The sequence below is a fragment of the Drosophila nasuta genome, chromosome 2L, assembly GCF_023558535.2.
Source record: "Drosophila nasuta strain 15112-1781.00 chromosome 2L, ASM2355853v1, whole genome shotgun sequence".
NCBI classification, from domain to species: Eukaryota; Metazoa; Arthropoda; class Insecta; order Diptera; family Drosophilidae; genus Drosophila; species Drosophila nasuta.
The window spans coordinates 26,410,429-26,423,519 of record NC_083455.1 but is presented as its reverse complement, the minus strand read 5'-3'; the positions used below and the strand labels follow the sequence as shown (position 1 = coordinate 26,423,519).

General features: G+C 39.2%; 1 protein-coding gene and 1 long non-coding RNA gene across 2 annotated transcripts in view; one reads left to right on the top strand and one right to left on the bottom strand.

The window, feature by feature from the left end:
• The window catches only part of LOC132791214 (uncharacterized), a 145,374-nt gene that overhangs the window by 81,968 nt on the left and 50,315 nt on the right, over positions 1–13,091 (top strand). The window lies entirely within an intron of this gene.
• On the bottom strand, positions 5,095–7,336 carry LOC132791177 (zinc finger protein 286A). Its single transcript, XM_060800013.1, has 2 exons — positions 7,079–7,336; positions 5,095–6,979 (listed from the first exon to the last, which is right to left on the bottom strand). Exons 1-2 carry the CDS (start codon positions 7,164–7,166, stop codon positions 5,388–5,390), a joined length of 1,680 nt encoding a protein of 559 aa, XP_060655996.1. The 5' UTR covers positions 7,167–7,336; the 3' UTR covers positions 5,095–5,387.

Here is a 13,091-nt window from a genome sequence, read left to right as displayed (position 1 = left end):
TTTCATTTTCTGTGTTTTTTTTTTGCTCATTTTTTGGCTAATTTGCCTGCGTTGCATTTGGCTGGCTGGCTGGCTGGTTTGTTCAGCTTTTGATTAATTTGACGTCAACACTGTGCGAGTGCATGGCAATGGATTTATGGCATCTAAAAGTTGTGCTGCTTGAAAATGTGCCATGAATTATGAGTGGAGTCTGAGACGGAGACCGAGTCGGAGTCTGAGAGTGCTGCTCAATGACACAAGCTGAAACTATGACTGAAGCGTATTAAACTGCAAATTGCGAAGCAATTAGTCGAGTTTAAAGCTTAAACTTTACTTTATTGCCATGAGATACTTTCATGGGCTTTTATTATTATTTTATCTCCTCTATCATAAGTGTTTATCCTTCGAAATGTCTTCTACTTCGCTCTTGTGCAACTCTTCTGAGATACTTTCGCATTTTTAGCCAAAGCTCACATTAGATTGCTTAACACGAGATTATCGAATCTGTTGCTCAACTTTTTGGCACCGACTTCACATTTTGTGTAGCCCATATTAAAGTTCGATTAGATCAGAAAATGCCGAAACCAAGCACAGCGCGAAACAGCGCGTAATTAAATATTAATTTACACCCATCGCGTTAAACAAACAACACGTACTGCCTATAACAATAACAACAGCAGCAAAAACAACAACAGCTTGAGCTTTGAGAACAACAACAACAACTACAACTACAACGGTGACTACAACAATTGGTATCTGCATCAGGTCTCGAGTCAATCAACAGCTGCGGCGACAACAGCGACGACGGCGCCTGGCATATATCATACTTCCATAATTTGTATACCCTGTGGGCAGTTGAAGTTCAAAGAGGGTAGCTAGGTGGTTAAAGGTTTGATATTTAAAAGGCTAAAATGGAAATTCAATTTCAAGCAATCTTTCATTTTAGTTTTTTTATCAATCACAAGCGAACTTCGAGAAATATTCGTAGGGAAATTTCGATTAATTTGCTCAGAGACTTTTTATATATTGTTTGGTTTTAATAAAGTTAAATTTAGTTTAATTTTCTTTCTTAAAGATCTCATATTTCAAATGAACTTAAATTTCAATCAAGTTTCTCGTTGTTTTATGAACAACCCACAACCAAACTTCGCTAAATATGATACATAATTAAAATGAAGCTAAATTTTGTTGAATTTTCTCAGTAACTTATTAATAGTTTACCATCCCCAAAACTTCATCAAAGACTTTATATATCCTCAATTTATAAAAACGATTAAGTGTATTTAACTATCTCACTTTTTACTTGACAATTTTCCACACAAAACCCCATCAAAATATTCCTACAGAGCATTCCCATCGACCATCATTCTTTATCTTAAACCTTTTCGCTTGTTTCATGCGCATTTCAAATTATTAAATATTAATAACAACGAGCGGGGAAAACGTGGCTTGAATTTGAAATTGCAAATATATTTAAATTAAACACGAAAAAATTAATTTCGTAAACTGAAATGCATTTAAAAATACATTTTGGCGATTAGAGATTAATTTTAATTGCCAAAGCGAGGAAGTTCGAGCTTGAACCTAAGCTAAGCCAAGGGGATTGGTGGCCCCCCAAATAGCACCTCAACTAAGTAGACCATAAGAATCAAGGCGTGTTATTCTTTTTAGATTTCTATTTCTATTTTTTTTTTTGGTTTGTCGGTTGGCTACGAAATGCCAATTAAGCGCACATTGCACGTAGCTGCAATAAATGAAACGAAATTCGAGCAGCGCCAACGTTCAAATATGTTTTTTTTTGTATTCTATATTTTCCTGATAAATTTTTGTTGTGCTCTTTTTGTTGGGGTGCCATAAATTAAGGCTCTAAACGATTTTTGTAGGCAATTGCGGCGTGGCACTTGTCACCAGTCAGAATGAGAGTGGTGGAGGGAGGGGTGGGGAGGGGACTGACGGTCGTTTCATTTAACCTTTGACCAAAAGCCGCTACCACAATATTTTTTCTGTGTGCCACACATGTGCGTTGCCCATTTGATTCCAAGGCGTGGCAACGGCAGCCGCAGCACGCGCACCAAGTCAACCTCCTCTAATGTGCGCCTACAACAACATCCAATGGTGGTGACAGTTGTGGAACTGCACGGGTCACGGGGTGGGGCGACAATTGTGTGTCCTAGGTTCTCTTGGCAAATGCAATATGACTTTCCTAGTCGCAGCTTCGGGGCGCGTGGTGTGTTTCCTAATAGACCAAAGCTACCGCCTGACAAGTTACAATTCGTAACGGAAAGAACGTTTTGAAGGTGGCCCAACGAATGAGAAATGCTCTACAAAATAGAAAATTGAAAGCACATTGATTGAACTTTTGAAAAAGACTCAAAACTTATAAACCTTTAGAAGAAAACTTAAATTTTTATTTAAAAGTGTCGATAGATACTTTAATCTAAAAGGAAGTGTAATTAATAGATGACTTCTTAAAGATCCTTAACTCATAAATATTTAACTGAGAAATTTTCGATAATTTTATGATTCTATGAAGAAAGTTTCTTCAAAGAAAATTGAACTTTTGAAAAAAGCTCAAAACTCATAAACCTTTAGAAGAAAACTTCAATTTTTATTTCAAAGTTTCGATAGATACTTTTATCTAAAAGGAAGTGTGAGTTATAGTTGTAATATAGTAATAAATGGCTTCTTATAGATCCTTAACTCAAAAATATTTGACTGAGAAATTTTCGATAATTTGATGGTTCTATGAAGAAAGTTTCTTCAAAGAAATTTGAGCTTTGGAATAAGCTTAAAGCTCATGAAATGTAAAAGAAAACTCGAATTTTGATTTAAAAGTTTCGTTAATTTTAGGAATTCGGAAGCTGAAGAACTGACTTATACTATTATCTATTGCACTTAAGATCCTTAATTAATGAGTTAAGGATCTTAAAGTGTTAAACTGAGAAATGAAAACTGTACTTAAAAGTTTCGATAATTTTGTTAGATGCTTATGAACTAATTGATACCTTTATCTATATTGAAATGTCTTGAAGAGTTTATTCCAATGTTGATATAAGTGTATTTTATCAGGAGGGTATGACTTTGAAGAAAATGAAATTGATTTAAAAGAATAAATAAAGATTTTTCATTTAACAAACTATTTTTTGCCCACAGTAGAATCTCTCATTCTAATAGTAGCCACATATTTTGAAGTTAATCCTTGAAGATCTTTTCTTTATCTGCAAACACTTTTGTTCAACTGAACTTTAATGCTTTTCCTTATCTGTTAGCAGCTTATAAACCCCTTCGATTAGAGTATCAAATTCGGCTGAGATTCAAAAGCAAAGGCAACGCCGAAAAAACGAAAACGAAACTGGAAGTTGTGGAGCGTAAGAAACTGCGTGGACGGCATTTATAATAATGCGGCTTGAGGCAGCAACCGCGTTGACTTTGGGGCAACAAAGTAAGGTGCGGCTGCTGTAGTGCGGAAAAACTGAAAAATCGCGGCAGCAGCAACGGCAGCGACAATACCAACAAAAACAAGCATAATGAAAATGAACTGGAAAACGCGTTTAATTGAACCAAAGCCTGATGACTGCCCACTAGCGCCATCTAGCTGCGTGCGGCTGCACTAAGCCGGCACGGGCAAAACTTGTTGTTGCTGTCGTTGTTGTTGTTGTTGAAGTAGAAGTAGCTATTGCTGAGCTGTGGTTGCGGTGGTAGACCCAAAATCGATGATTCATCGGGTTGTTTGTTGTTTTGAGTGGTTTTCATTGCCCCCCGCTTCACCCTTTTGTCCCCACCAATTGCTCTCAAAATTCGCTAGACGTTTGTCGTACTTTGTTGCTGTTGTTGGCGCTTGCCGCCTGCTGTTGCAGTCGTTGTTGCTGTTGTCGTGGCTGGTGACGCAGTTGCAGTTGCAGTTGCAATCTCGCAGTAGTTGCAGCTGCGCCAATTCTCCTTCGTTTGCCGTTTGGCGCTTTACGTTCAAAACAATTATTATTCTGGCAATTAATTTTGATTTAAGCAGCGATTGATATTTTTGCTCCACTCGTCGTCTTAATAGCCACCAAACAGTCAAGCAGCACAACCGATCTAAGCCAACTAGGCAACTAACCAACCACCCACCACCCGCTGTTAGCACCAACAAATTGCGGCAATCTTTTTATTTTCGGTTGTCGTTGTTGTTGTTGCCGGCGCTTTGTGATTCGCTAAATTTGCGAATCAGCTGCAACGTTTTTATGCGATAGATAAATAAAGAGACACCTACGACGAGCGAGCCTCCAATTGTTGCCATATTGCAAACGGCTGCGCAGCAAATGAGCATCCGCAATACACAACGAGAGATAGAGAGAGAAGCGCAATAGTAACAAGTAAGAAATCTATAGTCGAGTGTGCACGACTGAAAGATATCCGCTAAGCAGAATAAAAGCAAAAAAGATCGGTATAAATTTTAAAATATACCAAAATAATATACTGAAAAATACTAAAAATTTACCAAAAGTTATATTTTTGGTTAGTCAAAAACGTGTGGTATTAGTTTTTCAATATACCAATTTAATATACCGCAAAATACTAAAATAATACCAAATGTCATATTTGGTATATTGATGTAATACTACAAAATATACCAGATACTGAAAACTTACAAAAGACTATATTTGGTATATTGCTATAGTACTGCATTAAAAATATACCATACACTGTAAAATATACCATATTATCAGTTAAAGATAGTAAGTAGGCGTTTTCCCTTTCAAGAGTATTTCTTAAATAACTTCTGATCAAGTTTTATATATACTTTTGCTTGTTATACACATAGTTATTATAGCCTTCAACCCTATAGGTAACGGGTATAAAAAGCTTGAAATTTGAAAGTGACAATGCAATCGAAAGCAAATTGAACTGTTGAATTTTGTTTCGAAAAAATATCACGATATTAGGAAAAGTCGTAAACTTTTGTTGTGCTTGTTTCTTTATTACTTTCCGCGTTTTACAAAATAAATATATATCAAAAAAAGTATAAATAAATCTATAAAATAAATGTAAATATTTACACAATAAATTAAATAAATATATTAACTAAAATTAAATACATAAATGATATACTATACTAAAAATATACTAACTCGCACCATTTCGATTTGTACACGATGAGTTTCAACAAGAAATATACAGGCAAACAAATTTAAACAAAACGACAGATAACAACGAATGGCGACCGCTGCTCAACTAATGCTAACCCTTGACTTGGCCCTACGAAAATCGATAAGATTTCAATATATTAATAATAATAGTTATAAATAATGTTGAACCTAACGAGCAATAAAATTGCCTTGACTAATTTTTGGCACTGAATTCCTGAGTTGAATGTGTATAAACTGACTTGAGAACTTACGAAGCTAATGCTTAAAATATAGAATTGTGTTTTAATAGATGCTCTGTCTGACTGGCGCGGGAATTTGGAACTCATGAGCTTCCTCTTCCTCTCCGCCGCTGCTGCCCACACTGCCTGCATAGTAATGTTGATGCGGCGCCTCCTCGTAGCCCTGCAAATGCTGTTGCAACTGCTGCTGATTGAAGCCAGCGTTTGCCGCATGCGCGCCCTGCTCCGATTGGCAGCCGGATTGCAAATGCTTGGCCAGCAGTGACATGCGCGAAAAGGATTTGGTGCAACTGGGGCAGGAATACTTTTTGACATCCGAATGCGTTTGCATGTGAGCACGAAGATTTGAACGATCTGCAAAAGCGCGATTGCAATGCTGGCAACTGAAGGGCTTCTCCCCGGTGTGTGTGCGAATGTGTCCTTGCAACAGCCACGGGCGGGAGAAAGCCTTGCCACAAATGGGGCACTTGCAGGGCAGCGTGTGTGTGCGTATGTGCATCTTCAGTGCTCCAAGTGAAACATAAGTCTTGTCGCAGTTCTTGCAGCTGAAGACCTTCTTCACCTGGTTTCCCTCGGCGGAGGGACAATGGAACTGCTGATGCTTGCTCAGACCCGAGTAGGTGGAATACGACTTGCCACAATCCTTGCAGTGATAGCGTGGCACGCCCACCGGCTTCTGCATGGACTGAGCGGAGGCAACATTCGCAGCTTGAATGAGTGCGGAAGCCTGATCGGTGCAGAACTCGGTTTGATCGACAATCGGTGCTCCAGGGTTGCCAGGGTTGCTGCGTATGATCTTGTACTCGGTGCTCTCGTAGGCGTGGCTCTGCTGATGCTTGACGAGACCCGCGTAGGTGGCATAGCATTTGTTGCACTGCTGACACTGATAGTACAGATCGTTGCTGCTCTTGATCTTCAGACTAAGTTGATTCTCCTGATTTTCTTGATCCTCAAAGTCCACATCCTGATCGTGTTGATGCTGTGCTTTCGCCTGCAACATCTGCTGTGGCTGTTGTGGCAACTGCTGCTGCTGCTGCTGTGGCGCCATATGTTGCATGCTGAGCAGAGCGCGTGCCACATTATGTAGATTGGCATTCTCACTTAGTCCGCGACGCTGCGGCGCCAAACTTAAATCCTCTGGCTCGGCATAGTTGGTTTCGACCAGCGTCTGTGGCTGCTTCATGCAATCCTCATAATCAGCAATGCTCTTCATCAAATTGTTGTTATAGTTGCGCAGACCAAACGGTTCCTCGTTGTGTGGCTCCACTTTGATGGGACCCGGCATCAGAGGCTGTGGCGAAATGCTGGCATAACTGCGAGCTTCTTCGACATTCCGTTCGTGCTCTGGCTCCATCACCTCATCCTCGGGCGGCAGCTCAAAGTCCCCATAGCCCAAGCGAGCCAAACTCTTGGCGATCTCCTCGCGAGTGAAGACATCAGGAAAGGCGCGTGCGATCTCTCGAGTCTCTTCCCAAATGCGACGAGCCAGCTGCTCCTTGGTCTGTGTCATGGCAGCGTCGAAGCGACGACGCAGTTCTGTGGTCACTGGCTGTGGCTCGGGTTCCTCTTTGATGCTCCAGTGTGGCTCGATCGGCACTGCAGCGGCAGCCACGCTCAGATCAACGGGTCCCTCGTCTGTAAGCGAAGCGAGAGTTTCATAGTTAGTTTTGTATCCACAAGATATTTGCGTATCCATAGTTGATTGCGAATCGGGAAGTGGAGCGAGAAACCTACCATGACACAACTGATCCTCGAGTGGCGATTCCTCGACGTGTATCGGTCGCTTCTTCAGCGGACATTTGCTGTACTTGAGTTTATCCATAATGATCACTTTCTGAGGGAGCTGACTATATTCTTAACACACACTGAACTCTGGTTTAACTGACGCGACGTCTCTCGTGCGCACGCGTCTCGATCGCTTGCAGTTTCGTATACGAATGATGCAACCGCCGAGGATCACTTTAATTTTATATGGCCACGGCTGAGGATCAAGCACAGAGGATCAACCCCCAGCCGAGCCAAGCAACCCCCTTTTAGTACTGAGTGTGGCAAATGGCAAAATTTGAAAAGAATCTCTCATGTGTGTGTGTGTGTGTGTGCTACCTACTTCCTACTTCCCTATCGCTCGATCGCTAGGGGATTCTGCGCTGTAAAATCAACCACCACGAGCCACATATTCAATGATCTGCCATCCGCACCCCTCTCTTGGTCTTGGTACTGTGATTGTCGCCTGCCTCAACAGCTGTGTGTCGTTCAATGAACGTTGCTCCAGCTGCAGATTCGAGTCACAAGAGGCTGCTCAGAGGCACCGCCAACAAATCTCTGTCTCAAAAAGCGAGCACGTGCCACATGCTCACACACACACACATTCGTCAGTTGCCGGCGTGTAGTTCTCTCTCCCTCTGGCACACACACTCACACACCAGCCAACGATCGCCACCAGCTGCCACTGAGATTTAATTTTACACGCTCAAATTTCCACTCACTAGCTGTGCGTGTGTATTGTGTGTATGTGTGTGACAGCTGCCGAGCTTATGTACAACTTGCAACGCAAGTTTATTTTTAACCCACAGTTCTCTCACTCTCTCGCTTTCGAGTGTGCGTATCGTTGCTTTGCTGTCCCTTTCGTCACACGACGATCGGCTTTTCTTATATACTTAAACACGAAGTCTTTTCTCTCTCTTTGCGAGCAGGTGAGCTTCTTGCTCTTTGTTTGTGATTAAGAGCAGCTTTAAGCTGTTCCGAGAGCGGGAGCACGCAGCCAATTGGCGCTCTGCTCTCCACACTTGGCTCTCTTTGTGTTTCACATTTCATTCGTTGCGCCAACTGCTTTGGGGAGCATATTTAAGAGAACAGTCTGAACACACTCTGAAACATTCTCTTCTTGGCTTTAAGCAGCTTATAGCGAACGATTCTTAGACTGTTGAAGCATTGAGCCGATCAGCTTTGCCGCTGACTTCGCTTAGCTCCCAATGATCCTCATTAACGATCAGCTTTAAGTCAAGCATTTACACTCAATTGAACTAAGTTTCTTTTGAAATTAAACACAAACACGAAATTTCAATAGCTGCGGTACAGTCGATTATTTATTATTGTTATTATTTTATAGAAATAAGAAATATAATTTCTTATTAGTTAAAGTAAAGTTGATTTTTATTTCTACAAAAGTATAAAATACAATATATGGAAAACATATGATTGTAAACCATAGAAAAGAGAGGAATGAATAATCTTGAAACATGAATTTTTAAATTAAGTAAAGCCATCTCTATACATTTTCAATAATATACTTAATTATATTCTCAATTTATTTCTAAAAAATCATAGAACTCTATACATATAGAAAACATTGAATTGCAAATGATAAAAAAAAGAGAAGTAAATAATCTCTAGCTTGGTAGATCGTTTATTGAATTAAGTAAAGCAATCTCTCTACATTTTCATTAATATACTCAAAATCAATAATGTAATGATTCATCATTGATTTGGGCAAATTCATTGTATTATAAAGTTGCACAGCAATAATATATGCCAATCGAAATTAATGAAAACTTTTTCCACACCAAGTAAAATAAAATTTAAACTTCACATAAAATGAAAATGATTTGAGATCTAGGTACACTTATAGTTAATGCTTAGAAACTATAATAAGATTATGATTTGAGATCTATATAAACTTATAGTTAAAGCTTAGAAACTTTACCATGATGAAGATCTGAGATCTAGATAGACTTATAGCTTTAGCTTAAAAACTTTAGCAATTTTACTTTTGAATAATCATTATTTATTATATAGATATAGATATGTGTAGATAGACTAGACATCAAAATAAGAAACTATACTTTTGGATCATCATCATTTATTATCGAATCTAAAAGCATAGTGTTCTAACAGTTATTAGATATATGTATGGTAACTTTTATACTTTTGGATAATCATTTATTATCATGGTGTTCTAATAGCTTGGCAGCTGTTGAGTTGGTAGCACGTGACATGGCTCGCAGTCAAATAAAAATGCTGCCAAAATGTTTGCTGGCTAACAATAATCAGCGAGACAAACAAGCAGAAGATCCGTTTGCTGTGTGTAAATCAATAAGCATTGTGTCTGTGTGGCTCGCTCCTTTCTTTCATCTATATCTAGGTGCAATCCGTAACGGCCGTGAAAATGTTAAAATTTCAAATTGATATTGAAAATTGTTTGGCTGCGCCAGCTGCACAGCCAAGTTGTTGTTGTTGGCAGTTGTGCTTCCCTTTCTATTGGGATTTTATGGGGTGGTTGCGCCGCCGCATTTTACCTGAAGTCTTGGAATGCCTTGGAATGCGCCAAAAAAAAGGTATGTGCAAAACTACCTGGCATGCCACACGGGGCACGTTGCTGCTGCTGTTGCTGTTGCTGCTGCAGTTGGCCCACCCCAAACCAGCCAAGCCGCCTGCTCTCGGTGGTTGTTCGTAGCTGGTACTCTTAATGATTTGTTGAAACTGCATTTGTACGTTACTTTTTCGAGTTGTTGTGTTTGTTGTGCCAACCCTTGGGCAGCATCTTGTTCTTGAGATCTTGGCAGAAATCTCAACACAGCACAACGAGGGTTGTCCCGTGCCCCTCAAGACCGATGCACAGCTGCTGCCTCTTCTCCTTGACACGTACCAACGTGCAACTGATTTTCGAAACAACCTTTCTTAAATGAAAATTGGCGCCAAACGTTCTGTAATGAACCGGTGTGTCCTGCTGATGATGATGATCACACAATAAATGGCTTGTCTTAAGAGCTCTATTATTGTGTATTGATTATTGATTGAAAGTGTGTTAGCTTTGCATTCCTTTGAGATACATAAATGTGTAATCGAATACTGAAGCCACAAATGCAGAGACTACAAAGTGATAATCATAGCTTAATGATCACTTGTAGTTCTCTCTTTTCGCTTACGCTCTAAATAGACTGTTATTGGGTCTCTACTCTGATAACATTTCTCTGTCATCTTTGACCAAGTGAAGCTCCAGTTGCCTGCCTGGCTGGCTGCCAACTGACAACGGATACCAGAGTGAAGCTAACTGCACATCACCTGGCAGCTAAACCGCAAAACAGCAAAGCAAGAAAACGGCAAACTGCCAAGCTGCATGTGGCATGCCCCAGAGCCAAGAGAGAGAGAAAGAGCGACTGTGATACAGCTGAGTGCCTCACTTCAAAGTGTCAAAGAGCCGCCAAAGTCGCATAATGAAGTGCAAAATGTCATTAATTTGCCATAGCTCGGCTGCTGCTGCAGCTGCGCAAGAGCGAGCTGACAACAAAAGAAAGTCTGCTAGGAAAAAGTGTAAGAAAAGTATGCAGAAATGCAAAACCCAATACCCCCCAAAGCAAAGTAGTTGCATGCCACACGCCGTTGTGTTGTCACGAGTTACAGATTTCTCAAGCCACTGAGCAGACAGACTGCAAAAGAATGCGCCGACCATGGGACGAGACGCGGCAATCAAAACAAGATCTTAGAACTATTGGCGCCTGATCTGTGCAGACAAAGCGAAGCTGGACAAAGTAGAAAGAGAAGGAAACGCAGACAGAGGCAGAGATGGAGACCAATGGACAGAATGTCCAGGTCAGTGAACATAAATGCCGCCGACTATTGAAATCTGATATTGTTATCAAAGCTAACGGTAATTATAAACAAATAAAAGCACAACAACAACGAGATTGAAAACGTAAAGAACACACACAGAAAGAGTCGGGTTGGGGGGTCGCTTCCGACGCCGCATAAATTAGTCAAGTTAGAAGCTACGTCTATAATTCAAACTAATTTGTTTTATTGACAGCGTGTGCGCTTTTCTCGATAACACTAATAACAAAGATACACACACACTCACACACACAAATTGGTCAATTATGAGTCGAACTCGAAGTCGAAGACTAGACTCGAACGCGTTTCATTAGAGGGGGCCCGCAAAGTGACAATAAATTAAATTTGTTGGTCAACTAACTAATTAAAATGCGCTTCTAGGAGTCTTTTTTTTTGAGATATTAATCTGCTTGGGAAGCTTACTGTCATGCTCTACTCATAGAAAGAAACGGAGAGGGAGGGGGACCACCCGCTCAGCCAAGCTCAGCTCAACATCCATCGGTAGCTCTCATCTTGACTAATACGAATTATAATTATCAGCTGGTGATTTGATTTAATTTTCATATTTTTTAGCTTTTTCGTTAAATGAATCACGATAATGAATTGTTTATGCTGCGGCGAGTCTCATGTATCAGAAGTCTTCATGGGAAAAAGAGATTAGCATCAGCGTTTATGTTAATGCATGTTGAAATATCATAAAAATGATATATATTTCTTTTTCAGCTTTTATTTTGCGCTCGCTGATTCACTTGCAAATATTAATATGCGAACCGAACACACCAAAAATTTGTGAATATTTCTGCCAACATTTTTACACACTCTTGGCTTGTCTTTGATTTTTAGCTTATCAATGACAAACATCCTCAAGAGTATACATTTTTTTTTTTTTGGTTGTTTGTTTGCGTCAAGTTGAAGGGCGCGCTGAAGTTCAAGTTCGGTTGAACTCGGGGATTGTGAATGAAATGCGATTGGAAAAGAAAAGGCAAGGAGGGAAGAAGGAGTAAAGGAATGACATATTTTTTGATGACTCATAGTTTACTCAAAGGGCTTTAGAGCAAGACTTGAAATATAATTTAAGTAACTGTCAGTTAATGTTAATTGAAATTGCAGGAAAAAGTTCTTAAGCAAACCAATGAAATCTATGAACAAACCCATTCTAATATACATTCAACAAAAAGTATTTCTTGACAGATATTTTAAGTAGTTGGCAAATTGAAGAAAAAGAAAAATGATTTAGAAAAACAATGCTTTTTAAATAATGCTCAAAGGATTTTTTAGCAATACTTGGAAAACAAATTATGGTAATTGCCAGATAATGTTTCTGGGATTGTGGAAAGCGACACATGCGATCTACAAATTCCTTTGTAATATAATATAAATTCCATTCTAATATACAAAAAGATTTCTTTAAGAATATTTTAAGCAATTGCCAAATTGAAGAGAAAGAAAAATGATTTAGAACAATAATGCTTATTGAAATCATTAACAAAAAGTTCGATTTACGAGAAATATTTTTCTTAAACATGTTTGTTTCGACAAACAAAAAGATTTCTTGCAAGATATTTTAGGTAATTGCCAAATTGAAGAGAAAGAAATATAGAATAATGCTTATCGAAATCATCAAAAAACAGTGATATCTACAATAAAATGTTTTTCTAACATACTTGCAACAAAAAGGTTTCTTAAAAGATGATTGAGAATAAAAAGGAAAGCTACAGCTGCAATCTATATCGAAAGATTTAATTTAAAAATTTGAATTATTATTTAAGCAACTGCTGAAGATTATTGAAATCCCGTAAATATGAAGATGTGTCGAATTGATGATTGATTGTTTCGACTGCTTAGATGCTAGTTCTATCAATTTATTTCAAGTCTATGTCTTACTCCCACGTAATTTCAACTCAATTTAGTATATGTTAAAAGAACACGCAATACGCGGGGGTTGCTTAACATAAATTTAGGTCATAATCGAACTGAAATTGATGGACAAGAGAAGGGGAGAGAGCAGGGAGACACTCCTTGCACTTCAAATAATCAATTAAAGGCCATCAATTGAGCGCCTAATAGAATGATTCAATTGTGTGCAAATGTTCCCATGACCAGGCGAATTTACACTTGCAACTGCGTGAGAAAGGCGGTG

What these genes read in the sequence shown, in the direction of transcription:
- LOC132791177 (XM_060800013.1), bottom strand. Translation starts at nt 7,166, where the DNA reads ATGGATAAACTCAAGTACAGCAAATGTCCGCTGAAGAAGCGACCGATA. An exon ending in CGAGGATCAGTTGTGTCATG is followed by an intron (nt 6,980 to 7,078) that starts GTAGGTTTCTCG and finishes CTTCGCTTACAG; the next exon opens with ACGAGGGACCCGTTGATCTG.